General features: G+C 39.2%; 2 protein-coding genes across 3 annotated transcripts; one reads left to right on the forward strand and one right to left on the reverse strand.

Annotated features, from left to right (window-relative positions):
• Positions 1–670: 670 nt before the first annotated feature.
• LOC129365303 (uncharacterized) lies at positions 671–3,733 on the forward strand. Its single transcript, XM_055038437.1, has 5 exons — positions 671–1,103; positions 1,251–1,925; positions 2,150–2,296; positions 2,549–2,650; positions 3,428–3,733. The coding sequence occupies exons 1-5, from the start codon at positions 882–884 to the stop codon at positions 3,731–3,733; spliced, it is 1,452 nt and encodes a 483-aa protein (XP_054894412.1). The 5' UTR covers positions 671–881.
• Positions 3,734–7,727: 3,994 nt separating this feature from the next.
• LOC129365622 (endophilin-B1-like) lies at positions 7,728–15,096 on the reverse strand. 2 transcript variants are annotated; one of them, XR_008606543.1, is made up of 11 exons: positions 14,451–15,096; positions 14,217–14,358; positions 13,044–13,172; positions 11,948–12,081; positions 11,758–11,850; positions 11,571–11,654; positions 11,454–11,477; positions 11,162–11,251; positions 10,591–10,691; positions 8,970–10,113; positions 7,728–7,849 (listed from the first exon to the last, which is right to left on the reverse strand). XR_008606543.1 is itself a non-coding variant. In XM_055038942.1 (10 exons), the coding sequence occupies exons 1-10, from the start codon at positions 14,505–14,507 to the stop codon at positions 9,486–9,488; spliced, it is 1,482 nt and encodes a 493-aa protein (XP_054894917.1). In that variant the 5' UTR covers positions 14,508–15,096; the 3' UTR covers positions 7,728–9,485. The 2 variants fall into 2 exon arrangements, 1 of the variants encoding a protein (XP_054894917.1); XM_055038942.1 differs by having other exon boundaries at positions 7,728–10,113.
• Between the last annotated feature and the right edge of the window lie 194 nt (positions 15,097–15,290).

A 15,290-nucleotide genomic window follows, 5' to 3' on the forward strand; every position in this document is an offset into this window, starting at 1 on the left:
AACACCATTACTTAGAACATTACCCTGCACTGATTGCAGAGTATGGGCCTCTGGTTGGTGTATGGACAATGCGCTTTGAAGCGAAACACAGCTTTTTCAAGCAAGTTGTGAGGCACACAAAGAACTTCAAAAATATATTGGTGACCCTTGCTACAAAACATCAGATGATGATGGCATGCCATTTACATACTGATGTTGGAAAACAGCCATTGTGTGTCACAAAAATATCTGTGATGCCTTTAGATGTGCTGCATTCAGACATACAGGAAGCTTTAAGAGAAACATCACCGCTTCTGTCTTCCGTGCAGTTTGCTAACACTGTCACTTGCTATGGAACAAAGTACACTGTTGGGATGATCTTGCCGTATGGCTCTACTGGAGGACTTCCTGACTTTGCTGAGATTATTCAGATAGCCATTTTAAACAGCCGTGCACATTTTATTGTAAAGTTACTACATGCATGGTATGAAGAGCATCTTAGATCTTTTCAACTAGAGAACACTGGCAAGATGGCTCTTGAGCAGCAGAAACTTGGTGATGTGTACCCCTTGGCTGCATACAGCGTGGGAGGAAAACGCTTGGTCACACTCAAACGTCACATCTGTTGTTTGTTTTAGGTAATTTTGATAAATTATGTTAACCTTTACATCTCATAACATCTGTTTTTAAAATCATTGTTCTGGAAATATAACAACAGTATCCTTTTTTGTTGACATTATAGCAATTTAATAATCATAATTATGGCACACACATTTAATGTTATGATTATAAGTGTGGTGTTCCACTTAAATAAGTACAGATTTTATTTATGAATTTTTTTATACAGGTTTTTTTCATGTACTGTATAACAATATATTTAACTTTTGTCTATTCTTGTCTGGATGGCAGAGATGGAGGCAAAACTCAGAGTAATAATTGACGACCGAATTGAGAAGTTGGACCTTCCATCAGGCATCCCGCCCACTGTGGAGGAGCTGCATAATATTGTGAAGGACACCTTTGGGATTTCTACTGAGTTCAGTCTTCAGTATTTTGATGTGGAATTTGAAGATTATTTTACTCTTCACAACAATGACCTTATCAAACACAAGGGCACCATAAAGGTTGTTCACACTTCTCCTATTCTTCTGAACTTGTATGCAGCTAATGAAAGTTTGGACAGTTCCTTTGTTCAACATTCCACTGACTGTGACTCTGCATCGTTTGAAGAGTCAAATGCAGAGTCAACTGCTGGAACATCTTCTTCACAGGACACCATTATCCTGTCTGGGCGCAGTACCACAGAACGCTGTCAGTCATGGCCAAAGCAGTTCCCCATTCCACAGTTTGCATACGAAACTGAGATGTACCTTGAAAGAGGCAATGAGGACTACAAGAAGAATGGAACACTTCTCACTACCTCGAAGATCAAGCCAGACATACTTGAGAAACTGGCTGAAACTGTATATACTTATACAGCCTATCCATCAGGTTCACAGATAAGTGATGTTGCTGAGGCACTTGTCAACAAATATCCTTGTCTCAAGGAACCCGGTTCCTTTGCAGGTTACTATGGCTGGCAGCAAAGCCTTAAATACAAGATGTCAAATTATCGCACCAAACTCAGAGGCTACGGTGTTCCTGAGGTGTTATGCAATGCACTAAAACGCAAGACCCCTGCGGACAAGAAGTCTGCAAAGAATGTAAAAAAGCCTCGAAAAGCAGAGGTAAACTTCCTTCCTCCTTACCCGGCTGGAGAGGATGAAGAAAGTCAAGAACAAGAGAGGATTCAGTTGCTTACTGAAGTAAAGAAAAAGGACAACAATGCATTGATAAAAGAAAAAATGGCCAAAACATTTGCACACAGAAGAAACGAGATCATCAACCAATCTCCCAGTATAGAGGACATCAAAGCCAGATGGCCCGCTCTATTTGAGCCGTCTCATGTGAGTTATAAGTGCATGCTAATCAGAAATATTCCTAGTCAATGTGAAGGATTGCATTTGTGATTCTGCATTTAGCTATTTGATACAAAATGTGTTGCGTTACTGTCATCTATTTTATAGATCAAATTTGATCCATCTTCTTGCTTTTGAAAAATGTCGTAAGAACAGTATGTATCTTTGTAATATTTGAGGCTTTAAAACTGGTTTCATGATTTGTCTTTCAGATCCAGGATGAGTTTCACAGAATCACAATGGTGCATCTTGAATCAAAGTTCATGTCCAAACTGGATGAATATACTCCTCGACTTCTGAACCTCTTCCACTCCAAGGGCGGAACCATGGGGTTGAGGTTGCAGGCTATCCTACTCAAGGTATCTTTCATTGAGCATTATGGTTGCTAATCTTTCATTCTCAAAATTTTGTTTTTAAACTTCTGGAATATCATTACTTAAATTTACTGGAGGTTAGCCTGTGATTCTCTTTATAAATGGAATATGAAATAATCGCATGAGAATTTGTTTCAGTAGTGTTTTATTACACTGGTCCCCAAGATGGCACAGGAAGGATCCTTGAGCTTATTAACAGTAATATAAATCACCTGGTGTTTATTTTTTTTGTTTCAGACTCCAAGCAATCCTGACATCAACATGACCAGAGATGTTATCATTCGATGTTTGATGATGTACCTTGGGGAATCTACAGATCAACTCTTAAAAGAGTACGATGTAAGTTTAAGTAGATGTTAAAATAAAGTAGGTGATTTATCTCAACTCTTCTAATTGGTATTCGTTGGAAAGTCAAATTACAAAATAGTCATAACTTTATTTCTCCCAGTAGTTCTTGGTAAGCTATCATTGTCCTCTGTTAAGTGTGTTTTAATTTTTATTTTCCATTAAGAAATTTTTAAGTGCTAGTGCAGAATGCTATCTCAATTTCATTTTACCAACTGGCATAATTTAAAACTTGGCAGTAATTTATTTAATTTTTTTCATAAGAATGCTTTACCTAACCATAACTTGATTTTTTTTTAAGTCTTTGCAATTTGTCCCTAAAAGCGAGCTAAGAAATTATGGCCAAGGCGCAGCTTTGTGAATACAAAGACATTTTTACAGAAAGACTGAGGCAATGCAGAATAAGATATTAATCAAGACAGTGTCAGGAAGAAATAATAGTGTAATGGATTGATTTAATTTCAGAAACTTCATTTAGAAATATTTATAACTGTTCAGCTCATCATTGTATAATTGATTATATTATAATATAATATTTTATTATGATTGATTTATATTTGTCTTTTTTAATTTTTAAATTCATTTTTAATTTAAAATATGAGATAATGTTATCTCATATTTGTCTAAAACACTGACATAAATAGAGTGCATTACTAGCAACGGCTGACAAACTCCAGATTTTCTTGTCCAAACAGTTGTAAGCAATTTGGGAAATGGAACCTTCTCCTTTGGCTGTACTGTCTAATATGCACAATGTTCTTGCTATTACAGGATGCTGATGAAGACAGTGTGTCACAGGACCTTGCTGTTCAAAGCCTGAAGATCTACAACATCAAAGCTAAGACGTCAGAGGATCCAGACATCGGTATCGTGGTGGATGGCGTGAAAATTCTAACTGCTCTGGGTAACTTTCCAAGGGCTTGCTCCCTGCTTGTTGGGTTGGCATATGCTGTGAATCTTGCCTATCCAAAGAAGCTCAGATACACGTTTGAAGTGTTTCAGAAACTTCTCCTCGGACTGTATAGTTCAAAGCTCTCCACAAAAGTGAACAGCCTCAGGAATAAACTACTGGCTTAAGAAAACGAACCCTTACTAAACAAAAGGGAATAGGCAAGTCACTGTCAAAACCAACACACAAAACTTTGTGACATGCTCTGTGAAGTTAGTTAAAATTTGGGTAATTTTCAGTTCAGTGGATTTCTGCATGTGTATTTTTTCTTGCAGTACATTACAGTTAACTAGCCTTTCTAAGGACTGACCCCTTGTTTCATATATGGTAGTGCAGCCTGTTATATGGCTTTGGATCTGTTCAGATCTGTCACATGAACCCTTGTCCCTTTTATACAGCATAGAGAATCCACTATTGCCTTTTTGGAGAGTCCATGCAGGCTTCACCACTGAAGGGTGATGATCTGCAGGCTGCAAAACGCTGTTGTGTTTCATTTGCACTTTATATAATATGTTTTTGTTCAGTTCTGTCTTTCAACTTATTTTTCGAAAAGGAAAGTAAGTGTCACGGAGCCAAGGGCCCCAACACAGTGACAAGATGTAGCATAAACATGCAAAATAAGAAAATGGACGTTTTTATGCCTCAAAAGTCTTGCCCATCTCTCACATCTTGTCGTGTTTTCCCCAGGTAAGATTTATACTTGTGTTGTGCTCTGCATGCCTCTTAAACATAAAGTTAACTATGTTTATGTGATTGATAAATTGTTGAAGCAAGCTTAACTGAGTCCAAGTTGATTGTTGTTGATGTGATTGTTCTAAAAAATCATGTTAACTATACTTTGAGCAGAGTGGCACTATGTTTTTGACTTCATACTGATATATTGTATATTGCCCCTTCTCTGTTTTATTGTTGTATTTTGGAATTTTGCACTTGTTGGGTGCTGGATAATTACGTTTTATAAAGTTTCACAAAGAAATGCTGCTGCTGTTTAATTTGTTGTTTTTTGATGCCACTCAAGTTTGGTCAGGATATTGTGTAAATTAGACTCAAAAAAATTATGGCAACAAAGTGACACTCAATATTATTGAATAGATTTAAAGTCCTATGACACAAATAACAACTTAGAATTTATCAATTATTTTAGCTACAGATGTCTAAGAACAACAGTGTTAATGTGTTGAATTAAGCAATAATGTGCTAAAATATGAGTTGATATCATTTATATTATTTACTTAATCCAAATAAATTTTTATGCTGATCTTTAGTAAATCTAAATCAATTTCAGCCATTTAATTAATAAATATAAATTAATTTCACCTAGATTATCAGTAAATATGAATCAATTTCCCACAGATATTTCGTAAATCTAAATAATCTTTTCTCAGAAACTTAGTAAATAGAAATAATTTTTCCTTGTAAAATTGAGTTGGATTTACTAAATATTTTTTGTCAATATAACTTATCATTTGGCTTGATATTACTAAATCCAACACTTTTCAGCTGTTGCTTTTATTAACATGTACTTGATTTTTTTTAAGTTAAGTTAAGTTAAAATATTCAATACTTTTTACTCATTATTGTAGAACATAAAATCTACTCAATTATATTACGTGTCACTTTGTTGCCTCAATTTTTTTGAGTAACCATTGGTCAAATTTTTCTGAGTGTAGTCAAAGTGCACATCCATCGTCCAGTCTGACTGATCTTTATTTGTGGGAAACTGCGACACCATTTGTCTGCCCCTGCATTCGCACGCCAGCGTTTCTACCAGAGCAGCAAATTACCCGGAGCCACTATAGAGTCGCATTTATCCTCGACCGCCAGACGCCGCTCACCGCCCTCCACCTGCGCGCCGCACCGCGAGTTTCCGTTCAGCTGGAAACTCCGCCCACGTGGCTGGAAAAAAAAAAAAAAACAGAGACAAGGGAAGGAGCTGGAGGAAGAAAGCAGAGAGAACAATTAAAAGACGGAATCACAGTAAAAAGGTTTACTGTAAGGCCCTCCTTGGTTTTTACTTCTTTCAGAGGAAGTTGGGAAAAAACAGATGTGGCTTTTTTTTTCTGACGAGGCGGGACGGCAGGAGTTGCCATGCAACAGATGCAAACCATCAGCGGGACGCAAACACGCCGAGCGGAGCCCGTGCGGAGCCCGTGCGGGCCGTTTACTGCGCGGCGCTGGTCTGGGTGTTTCCCCCGCTCGTTCCCGCTCGTGTGCAGGACGGGGAGGGACGGGAACAATAAAGATACTGTTAAAACGCGGCCTGCTGATGGAAAGTGGGGCAAGCGAGGTCTAAATCTGTTGAGATGACTCAGTTCTTGACCCGGTGATTGTAGCTGTCACAACAAAGCAGAGACTGAATGGGAGTCCATGAATAAAAAATAAAATAAAGCACATTTGTGTCAATAGATTTGTGTTTTTTTTTTTTTGGCACATGGGTTTTGCACAACCATTTCGCCTTCTGTGTTCTGTTGAATAAGTAGAAGGAGTATTTTCTTAAGTGTCTCTAATGCTCTTGAAACAGGCTGACATACAGTTCATACACTTTATGGAGAGCAAAATGTTCTCTCATTGGTGAAATACAGACTGCATTGACACTGTTTTGCTCCTTTTTTTGTAAAAAAAAATAAAAATAAATAATCATTATTATAAAAAAGAGCACATGTACATGTGAAAGAATGCTTCCAAATATGATTTCTAATCATAATTCACCTAAATAACAAATTGTGTTAGTTGGAAGGCGGCACAAATCCAATGGCTGCAGTAAGTGGCAGAAAGACTGTCTTTAATTTCTGCTCAGTGTTAATCTGTGGAGAATACAACAGAATGTTGCCACATGAAGAACAAAATGATTATTTGTTGGAAACTCCAGAAGCTCTTTCAATGCTGCTTTGGCCCTCCTGACCAATCTCTAACTCAGTTTTTATCATTTGAGAGACAATATCCATTTTCTTGGGTCTTTTTTTTGCCAAGTTCTTCAATAATTGATTTAATGCAATGTACTGTCCATCCACTAGGTTTTTAAACCTTCAACAATTTGAACAATAAACTGAGCTGGACTGTTTTTACTCTTTGCAAAGCCCTGAGACTTGAGATTATTTGTTGTACGTTGGTGCTTTGTGAACAAACTGAATTGAAGACAATTTTTTTTTAGATACACTTTGTGGAAAATCCCATCCATTTGCTTCCATTTCACCATTCAAGTTATTTCAAGATTGTTTATGACATAAAAGCCCAATAAAGTGCAATAGTCGTGGTCATAGCACCTTTGAAATGTGAAACATTTCAAAGGTGCTACATTGCCACAAATCAGGTGAGCGGGCAGAACTTTGGGACTTGGCAAAAAAATATGTTAGAGTTGTAACATAGCCAAATTCAAGCAATTTCCTTTGAGCTAAGGAAATTGAGCCAGTTTCCTTTTTCTTCCTGCATGACGCTGTGCGAGGCCAAAGGACGGCTCTGATATCTGTTGACGGAAAGCGTCGCATTACGGAAGCATGAAAAGTGGCTGGAAGAGTGAAAGGCACATGTTGCTTCAGGGTAGTGGGGGAAATACACCCAACCGTGGACAGATTGAGGAGCTTCTATTCTTGTTTAGCGAGTCACTTGAGACAAAGTGACATTATTCCATGTGACTCCAAGCAGGGGTGGGGAGCTGGACATTTGGGCCTCCGAGAGCTTATTCACTGGCGATAACAAGCATTTATGTTGGAGAGCCAAGAGGCTCCCGACAGGTCAATGCCACACATTCTGCATCTGATCTAGTCGATCTGCTTTGGACGGCAAAGGAGCAAAAAGCAAAGATGAAGGAAAGAGAAGAGAAACAAACACTGAACTTTTTTTGGATAGTATTTAGGTGTTCCTACATGCGAGCCAGTGCGCGTCGCACTCCAACAGACCTCATTAGTGCGCTATGTGAACCCAGGCGGTGCAACTGGTTTTTAACAAGGAGTTCCCGGGAACGAACCTTGCTGGTGAAGAAAGATTCATTTCACACTTGATTTGCTCGGGTATGACATCACCAAAGCTTTTGTTTCTTCATCTTTACCAAAATCCAATCGGACTCCAAGCTGGCGCCGACGTCGGCTCGACGAAGCAGCTGAATCACAGGCTCACGACCGGGCGGACATGAGAGGAGAAACTTTATTACTAACCAGCCCCGAGTATATTTATGCATCGGGACAAAAGTGTTGCTTTTGGTGTAGGAGATTACATCATCATGTCTGTTTCAGGGTCCCAAAATTGGCCTAACAAAACAGAGAAGCAGAAGAAAAATCAACATCTGCATATGGAAACTTTTATCCGTTTCACAATAAAAAAGGCTTTAAGAAAATGAAAAGTGGTGAAAATAAATTACTGGACAACATGGATGAAGAAAGAACCAAGTCTGTGTAAAGAAGCATAAAGATTGATTTGAGGCTGGAGTGTTTTCACCTCTTGGGCTCTGCGACACACGAAGACAAGTGAGCATTTCATACGGAAAACAATCTCACCTCAGAGAAACACGAGTAAAGAAGAGACAAGTAGCTCTTTTCAACGTGATACAAACTCTACAACTACATTTACACACATGTACAATTGGCACAACACTTGATACGTTTGGTGATTGTCTGTGAAAATACAGACTTCGTTTCCACTTTACACTGAACATCTGTAACAGTTTTTTTCGTCTCTTAAATATCAAACATCTATTTTGTGTGGCTACATTTAAATTCATTTATACTGGCACTAAATCGAGGCTAATTGGCAAATGTCATCAACTAAGAGCAAGAAAAACTCAAAATCTTAACATTGTTAAATATATGAAAATGATCATCAGCTTTTCTATTGCTCGACAAAGCAGATAATTAAAAAAATGTAATTTTTGGACACAATAAAACCTATGAAATCACACGTGTCTGAAATGGTGACACACTTATAATTGCATAAAAAAAACCTGGACTGTGTAAGGTTTTAAAGGTTTTACTATCTCTAGTAGAGCTGTTTCTACCAGATATAGCTCTAGTAGAGTGATTAGGCTGACCATCACGGTGACAGCAGCTGTCGTTTGTGAGCACAAAGTTTCTCATGCAACAAAGAGATGTTTTACCTCAGATGTTACCACTGATGAAAAGTATGAAATGTTTGCTGACGTCTCCAGTCTTATTAAACTCCCTGACCACACATGTTGTAAGATAACTAGCTGCAGGCAGACTTATGTAGTTTTAGTTTCATGACAGATAGGAAGCCCCTTTAAAACAGAGGCTAATTATGTTTAGAAAACTGAGATCCTCAGCTAATTTCATTCATTACCTCTAATTTTTTTACGCAACCAGTATATAGCTGTCGACACAGTCGTGAAATTTGTAATTGCTGACACCCACTTACATCATAGTGACAATGTAGGTCAAAGCTGGAGCTTATATATGCCTGCTGCAGAGCACTTTTAAATCTCAGAATAAGGAGCCGGTCAGTTAGGTCTTCAAGCTAATACTCTCCGACAATATTTCTGCTGACGTCCATCTCCCCACTGGACAAATCCAGATATAAATGTTTGCTTTATGAACTCGTATTCTCGCTGAAGACTTTGGTGTCACTCTGATCTTCTTGGGTGGCACACGTGTCAATTATGTGTTCCCTCTGCAATATCATCACCCTCCGGAAAATCCAGCTCCTTTGTGCTCGTTGTCTTTGACGCTGAAATGAATACAACAATCCAAAACACAACTGCGACGGTAAAACTGTAAAAATGATGACATGAGCCCTGTAAAACAAGCACTTTTACAATTACTATGGAGTCTCCATAAGGATAATTAATCCAGCTTGGCACACCTAATGTTTGTGTCCTCTAAATAGAGCAGCAGCTCCAGATATTGAGAACCAACTGTGAAGTGCTCTAAATTGTCACAACCCCGACTCGACATCTTCTCCACTGGTGACTGGCCGCTCATGAGTTTTACTGGCTGTTTGGGAATCGGGAACCACATCAGTGGATGCTGTGATGTCAGTAGCTGCGGCGTCTCCCGTCTGACTCTCATTTTGGATTGTACTTCCTTGAGGAGGAGGCGACGCGGCTGCTGTTGTGAAACTAGCGGCAGCGTTGGTAAACGCTGCATTGGAAGTCCGGGACGAGTCTCTCACAGCAGAAGGCAAACTGTTTGTTCCCTGATTTGTCCTGCTGGGTGAAAGAAGCTCATCTGATTGGCTGGATGTAAATACAAGATCAAATGTTTGGTGTGTAAATAATTGATTTTTAACAGCTGGTTGGTGACCGCTTGATTGACCGAGAGTACTGAAGGCGCTATTGTTGTTGTTGTTGTTTGTGTGATCAGATGAAGAGAGATCTGTTTCAGTTTTAGGATTGACAGCAAGAGTCCACGAGTCCTGGTCAAAGTCTGGCAGCTGGCGAACTACTTTGGGAACCGCAGTGACCTGATCCAACCCGACAGGCTCACCGGCAACATGGCTGCTGATTGGTGGCTCGTTATTAACTGCTGATTGCCAGTTATTAGAGCAAAAGACAGCTGGAATCCTGAAAGTAAAATGAGAAAAATATGAATATAAATGTTATAAAACAACAAAATCACCTGATATGAGAGTGTCTTACAAATTGATATCTGTAGTAAAGTTTGGGAATTCAAGCATACTCATGGAAAGATAAATCCAAATATAGTACAAAATTCCAAAGCAACTAGCCTTTTTTTTAGGAATATTTCTTTAGACTGTAAGTTAAGCAAAAGCACCTAAAACAAATAAATTCATCTGGAATATAAATGTGTAAAAGTCAAGTTAAGCATTAATGAACATTTATAAACATTTATAAATTTATAAAAAAAGAAGAAGAATAAAATAAAACATGAATTGTGGTCCAAAACTTTTGCACACTACTGCACCCGACTAAGACGTTGAACATGCCTAGATTTCATTGTTGTTATTAAAATGCAACAGTTGTTATCATTATCACATGAAGAAACTTCTTCTTTTGAGGTTGTTAATAATAAATGCCGACCTGCACATCTGTCTTTGCAGTTCCTGTGCGTGTTGGTTGCCCTGAGCGAAAAATGACGCCTGACCCTCCACAAAGTCCGTAAGGCTCCGCATGTGGTTGATCTGAGGAAAGAAACGGGCAACGCGACGTTTGACACCGAATCGTACAGAATCTTACAGAAATATGGTCACATACTCTGTTTAGGATTTGTTTTAACTAGGGATGCACCGATTGCAGTTTTCTGGCCGATCGTCGAGTACTGATCTTTTAAAAAGCTGAACCTGCTGATTCTGATTTTAGCTGATACCATTTTTTTGGTCTGAAATGTTGCACAATGTAGCAAGAAAGTTGTTGAGTTGGCAAGAGTGGAGTAACTATTGGTAATTGTAAACATGCAGACATAACTTAGTGAGCAGGTCTATCAGTCAAACCTTTCTCACCACAGTGCAGAAGAGGACAGTGGTTGATTCCTAAACATTTGCCAACCTGGATAAAATCGGCTTCATATGTAAAAATCAGCTGATAAGAAATTTCCCAAAATTAAGAAAAATCGGCTGGCCGATAAATCGGTGCAGTCCTGGTTTAAACATACGTGAGTGTTGTCGATTCCTTCGAGAGCCCGTCTTGTGATTTCTGACTGCCGATCGAAAAGACTCTGACAGATCCTCAGCTCCATCTCCGCCTTCGCACACGAACACAACTCGTTAGACAGCACCGTACACCTTCAAATCAATTTGGTTCTGAGAAAAAACATTTTCTGTTTCTCTTTGACATTAAAAATTCCAATGATCTGTGTTGGTGTAGGTCTATTTTCCATCAACCAATCTGTCAGAAGTGGCAGAAGCACACCATCTCAATGAGCTTTAAGATAGAGATGTTTGTACCTGAGAGATTTCCTGAGCCCATATCTGTTTGGAGAAAGCATAGAAATAACTACTTTAAAGCCCAAACTACAATGTTTGTCTCTTTTGTTGTTCACGTTTCTTCAAAAGGAATCGAACCTTAAGCCATTTAACACGCAGGAAGCTGAACATGTAGGAAACGTGAGACAGGTAGTCATCATCCAACGGGTTCGCATTCAGGTTCTGGCAAAAGAAAAAAAACAGGATGTTATAATGTTACAAGAAAATTGTCATGTTTTTATTTTTAGTATCCCACACTTCCGGGTAAACTATAGCTTCAGCTCACCCTGGCCTCTCTGTCCGCTTCATGGGCTTTCCTGAGCCTGGTCTTGGCTACATCCAAGTCCAAACGCTTGTTCACCAACATCTTACGCTCATTCTGTTAAACCGTTTACAATAAAACTGGGTCAGAAGCTAAACGCCTTACATGGCTGACAGCAAAGGAGAGGTAGTAAGAGACAAGAGGTGCGTTTCACCTGGATGGCTCTGTATTCACCCTCCGTGAAACTCCTCAGCGGGGTGAGAAAGTGAATGTTTGTGCACTCTGCAAACTTCCTCTCGGCTTCTCCCAGCTGCTTCTGGGCCTCGCCGCACCTTATTAGAGCTGTTCCTGTACGCAAACATTCAGTGGTTGAAAACACCAGGTTGATATGATGTCGGTGTGAGATCAGGAGACACAATTTCAGAACTTTTGCAACCTTCAGTGTTACAGACATAAGCCCACAATTACATTGCTGGCAGAAGTAGTTTGTTTTTTCAAGATTGTTTTACTACTACAAAACAGAAGAAAAATGTCCATCTGCCATTTGTATTAAATTGTTTTAACTTAAATTGATAATTAATTTATGAAGCAAAACAAAAAATAGAAGGAAAAGCACAAAACACGCAAAAAATTTGCAATATTTGGTTGTACATGCGTGCAGACGTTACTCATGTGAATAAAAAAATAAGAGCGAAACTCGTCAGAGCCTGACATCGACACTGATGGAGATAAAGTGATTTTTTTCCCAAAGGAAACATTTGAAATCACCCAAAACTCTGAGGAAAATTGAGTTATGATTTGATAAAACTACATTTAGCTTTTTGATCACAATTCCAAATGGGAAATTTGATACAAAGACAACAGTAAATGTCACTATTCAACAGGAGAACGACTTCAGCAGAGGTACATTTCAGTTTCACAACATCACCTGATGAGGAGTAGATTTTCTTGCAGTGTGAAAGATTTGGGAGAACCTTTGAAAGGCAAGTTGGGGAAATGCAGCCAAATCAAGATGCAGAAAGCTGATAAACTCCTGCCAAATCAGACTGAACGCTGAAATTGAATCAAAGCCTGCTTCAACCGTGTTATTTTAGAAGTTTGTACGCTACTGCAACCAGGGTGTCGCAGCTTTAATTTTATTCAAAAACATTTTTCCCCCTTTCCTAGTTACTGAAATTGTACTGCTTCAAATGCCAAAATCTGACATTTTAACTTAGTATTGTAAAACAAAAAAATCTGATGACACATCATGTCCATCTAAAAACGGAAAAAGCTGAGAAGGCAAATGGTGCAAACAGATGCAGACTCACCATAGGGTGTGTTCGATCCGATCTCCAGCCCAGCCTGGGTCATTTGTTCCCCCAGTAACTCGAGTGCACGGGGTCGAGGCGGGGCGCTCCACTCCAGATGCTCGTACAGGCGGTCCTCTAATCGAGCTCCTGTGTGTCAGAGGTTGAAAACAAAATAAAACAAAAAGAAACCTTGGAAATAATTATAGCTCTTTTTATAGATACTGACATTTAGGACACTTAACTATAAATAACCTTATTGGCATATGTCTGCTTTCCTGTTTCTCCTTAAAAACAATAAAGATCTGCAGTGGAGCCAAAGACTCTGAAAATTAGAATTGACATTTTATGAAGCTTTGTCCTTAATGCTCCTGGCAGCCCAACAGGCCACTGTACTGATAGAAAGCAGACCATGTCCACTTATAACTCTATTAGCTGAAGAAATTGAAAGCAAACAAAAAAAAAGAGCTCTATTCATCTGTATGAGTCAATTACAGTCAGAGCAAACGCACTAATTCAAAGAAGATGCATGCTGTAGAGGGCAAACTGATTCACAGCCCTGCAGGAGGTTCACATAGACTCCAATTATATATATGTTTATGCATTTAAGGACTCAATGTTTGTATGGACATGCATGTTTTCTTTTCCCGACACGTTATCAAAGAAAAGGTGAGTAATTTTGCTCAATTTTTTATGAAGTGAACATATTACTATTAGCCGTTTAGTTATTTGCATCAAACATGTTTTTTTTTGTTTTTTTGTTTTTTTTAATGATCAGGCAGATTTCCTTTTTCATTAAACAAAGTGATGAATCTTATATACTTTGTCATCATAACTCAAATTTGAATGATGCATTTATGGTCCCATCTCCCTGAAAAACCATCTGAGCGACTTTCATATATATATATATATACATAATATATACTGGCCACTTAATAATATATATTATATACCACCGATTTCTTGGGGAAACCCTGATTCATCTAACACTTTTTTTTGTTTCCTGATTTATGTTGCTGAGCTCACTTCCATATACAGGACAATTAAGTTAGCAGGTCTGTTTTTTTTTTTTTGGTTCATTGTGAGAGGGGGTATCTTTAAGTTGGTGGAAGTATGAAATCAGAGAGGTTGGCCCTTCTTGATAGGACCGCCACTGTTCTAACTATCCCACACAATAAATGCATCATTTCTCACCTGGACTCGGTTGCAGTAGCACCTCGGTTTGAGAAATGATGGAGTCCGTCCAGGTCTTGGTGGCGTCCGCCCGAGCCAGCAGCTCCTCCAGCCCGCCGTCCAGCTCGGTCCTGTCCGCCCGGCCGAGGCTCTCTCCGGTGTACTGGAGCGATATGACAAAACATCCTTATGGGAGACTCCAGTTCATTTTAATGGAGCAGGTGGACACGCAGAGCGCCGTGTCTCCTGATTTACCTGAACAGCTCGGTTGATGAACTGGCCAGCATCCACAGCCAGCCGCGTCAGGTCCATGACGGAGTCCTCAAGGTCCACGAGACGACGGCAGCGGAGGGTTACCGAGCTAACGCAGGTTACTAAACCAAATGCTCACCTCCCGAGAGCCACCAGCTGACCCACGCATCGCCTCAGCCAGGCTAACACCTTTGCAATCACGGCAGGCTGTTGAGATTCTCAGCCTGGCTGCGAGAAAAAACGTCGCAACCGGGTATTTACAACACGTTAACGCACGGGCTATTATTGTTTTTAACAGCTTGCCATACAACGTCGGAGACGTTAAGAAGCTCCGCACGCGCCTGCTCGTCAGTACTGACCTATTATCCACTCGTCTCCTAAGGGTCAATAAAGGACGCTCAGGAAATTGACTGGCGTCGCTGTAACGTCAGGCTTTTAATTTGCGTCTCTCAAGGACGCTGTTGTTTCATTAATGTTCAGGATAACTTAAATGAATGCTTCGGACAGCCGTTAAAATGACAAATGACGTACCATGATGGACATTAGCATGCGCTAAGCTGTTTACGTCAAAGTAAACACAACGAAAATGCAATGACTTGAAAGATGAACCTTCCTGTTCAAGTACACAATAAAAGCATAATCTCTCCACAAAATGTTGCGCTTTTACACATGTAAAATTACTAATGAAATACAGAATAAACACCATAAATTTTAAAATTTTTTGACCTATTAAAAAAAGAAAAGGAGAAACAAAATGTAAACCAACAGCTATTAAACACAAAAATACCTTATGGCTTCTATTTCAAAGTGAATTGCAAAAACAGCCACGAGTTAACTAAAAGA

This window comes from Poeciliopsis prolifica, unplaced genomic scaffold (genome assembly GCF_027474105.1).
Source record: "Poeciliopsis prolifica strain line A6 unplaced genomic scaffold, Auburn_PproV2 SCAFFOLD013, whole genome shotgun sequence".
NCBI classification, from domain to species: domain Eukaryota; kingdom Metazoa; phylum Chordata; class Actinopteri; order Cyprinodontiformes; family Poeciliidae; genus Poeciliopsis; species Poeciliopsis prolifica.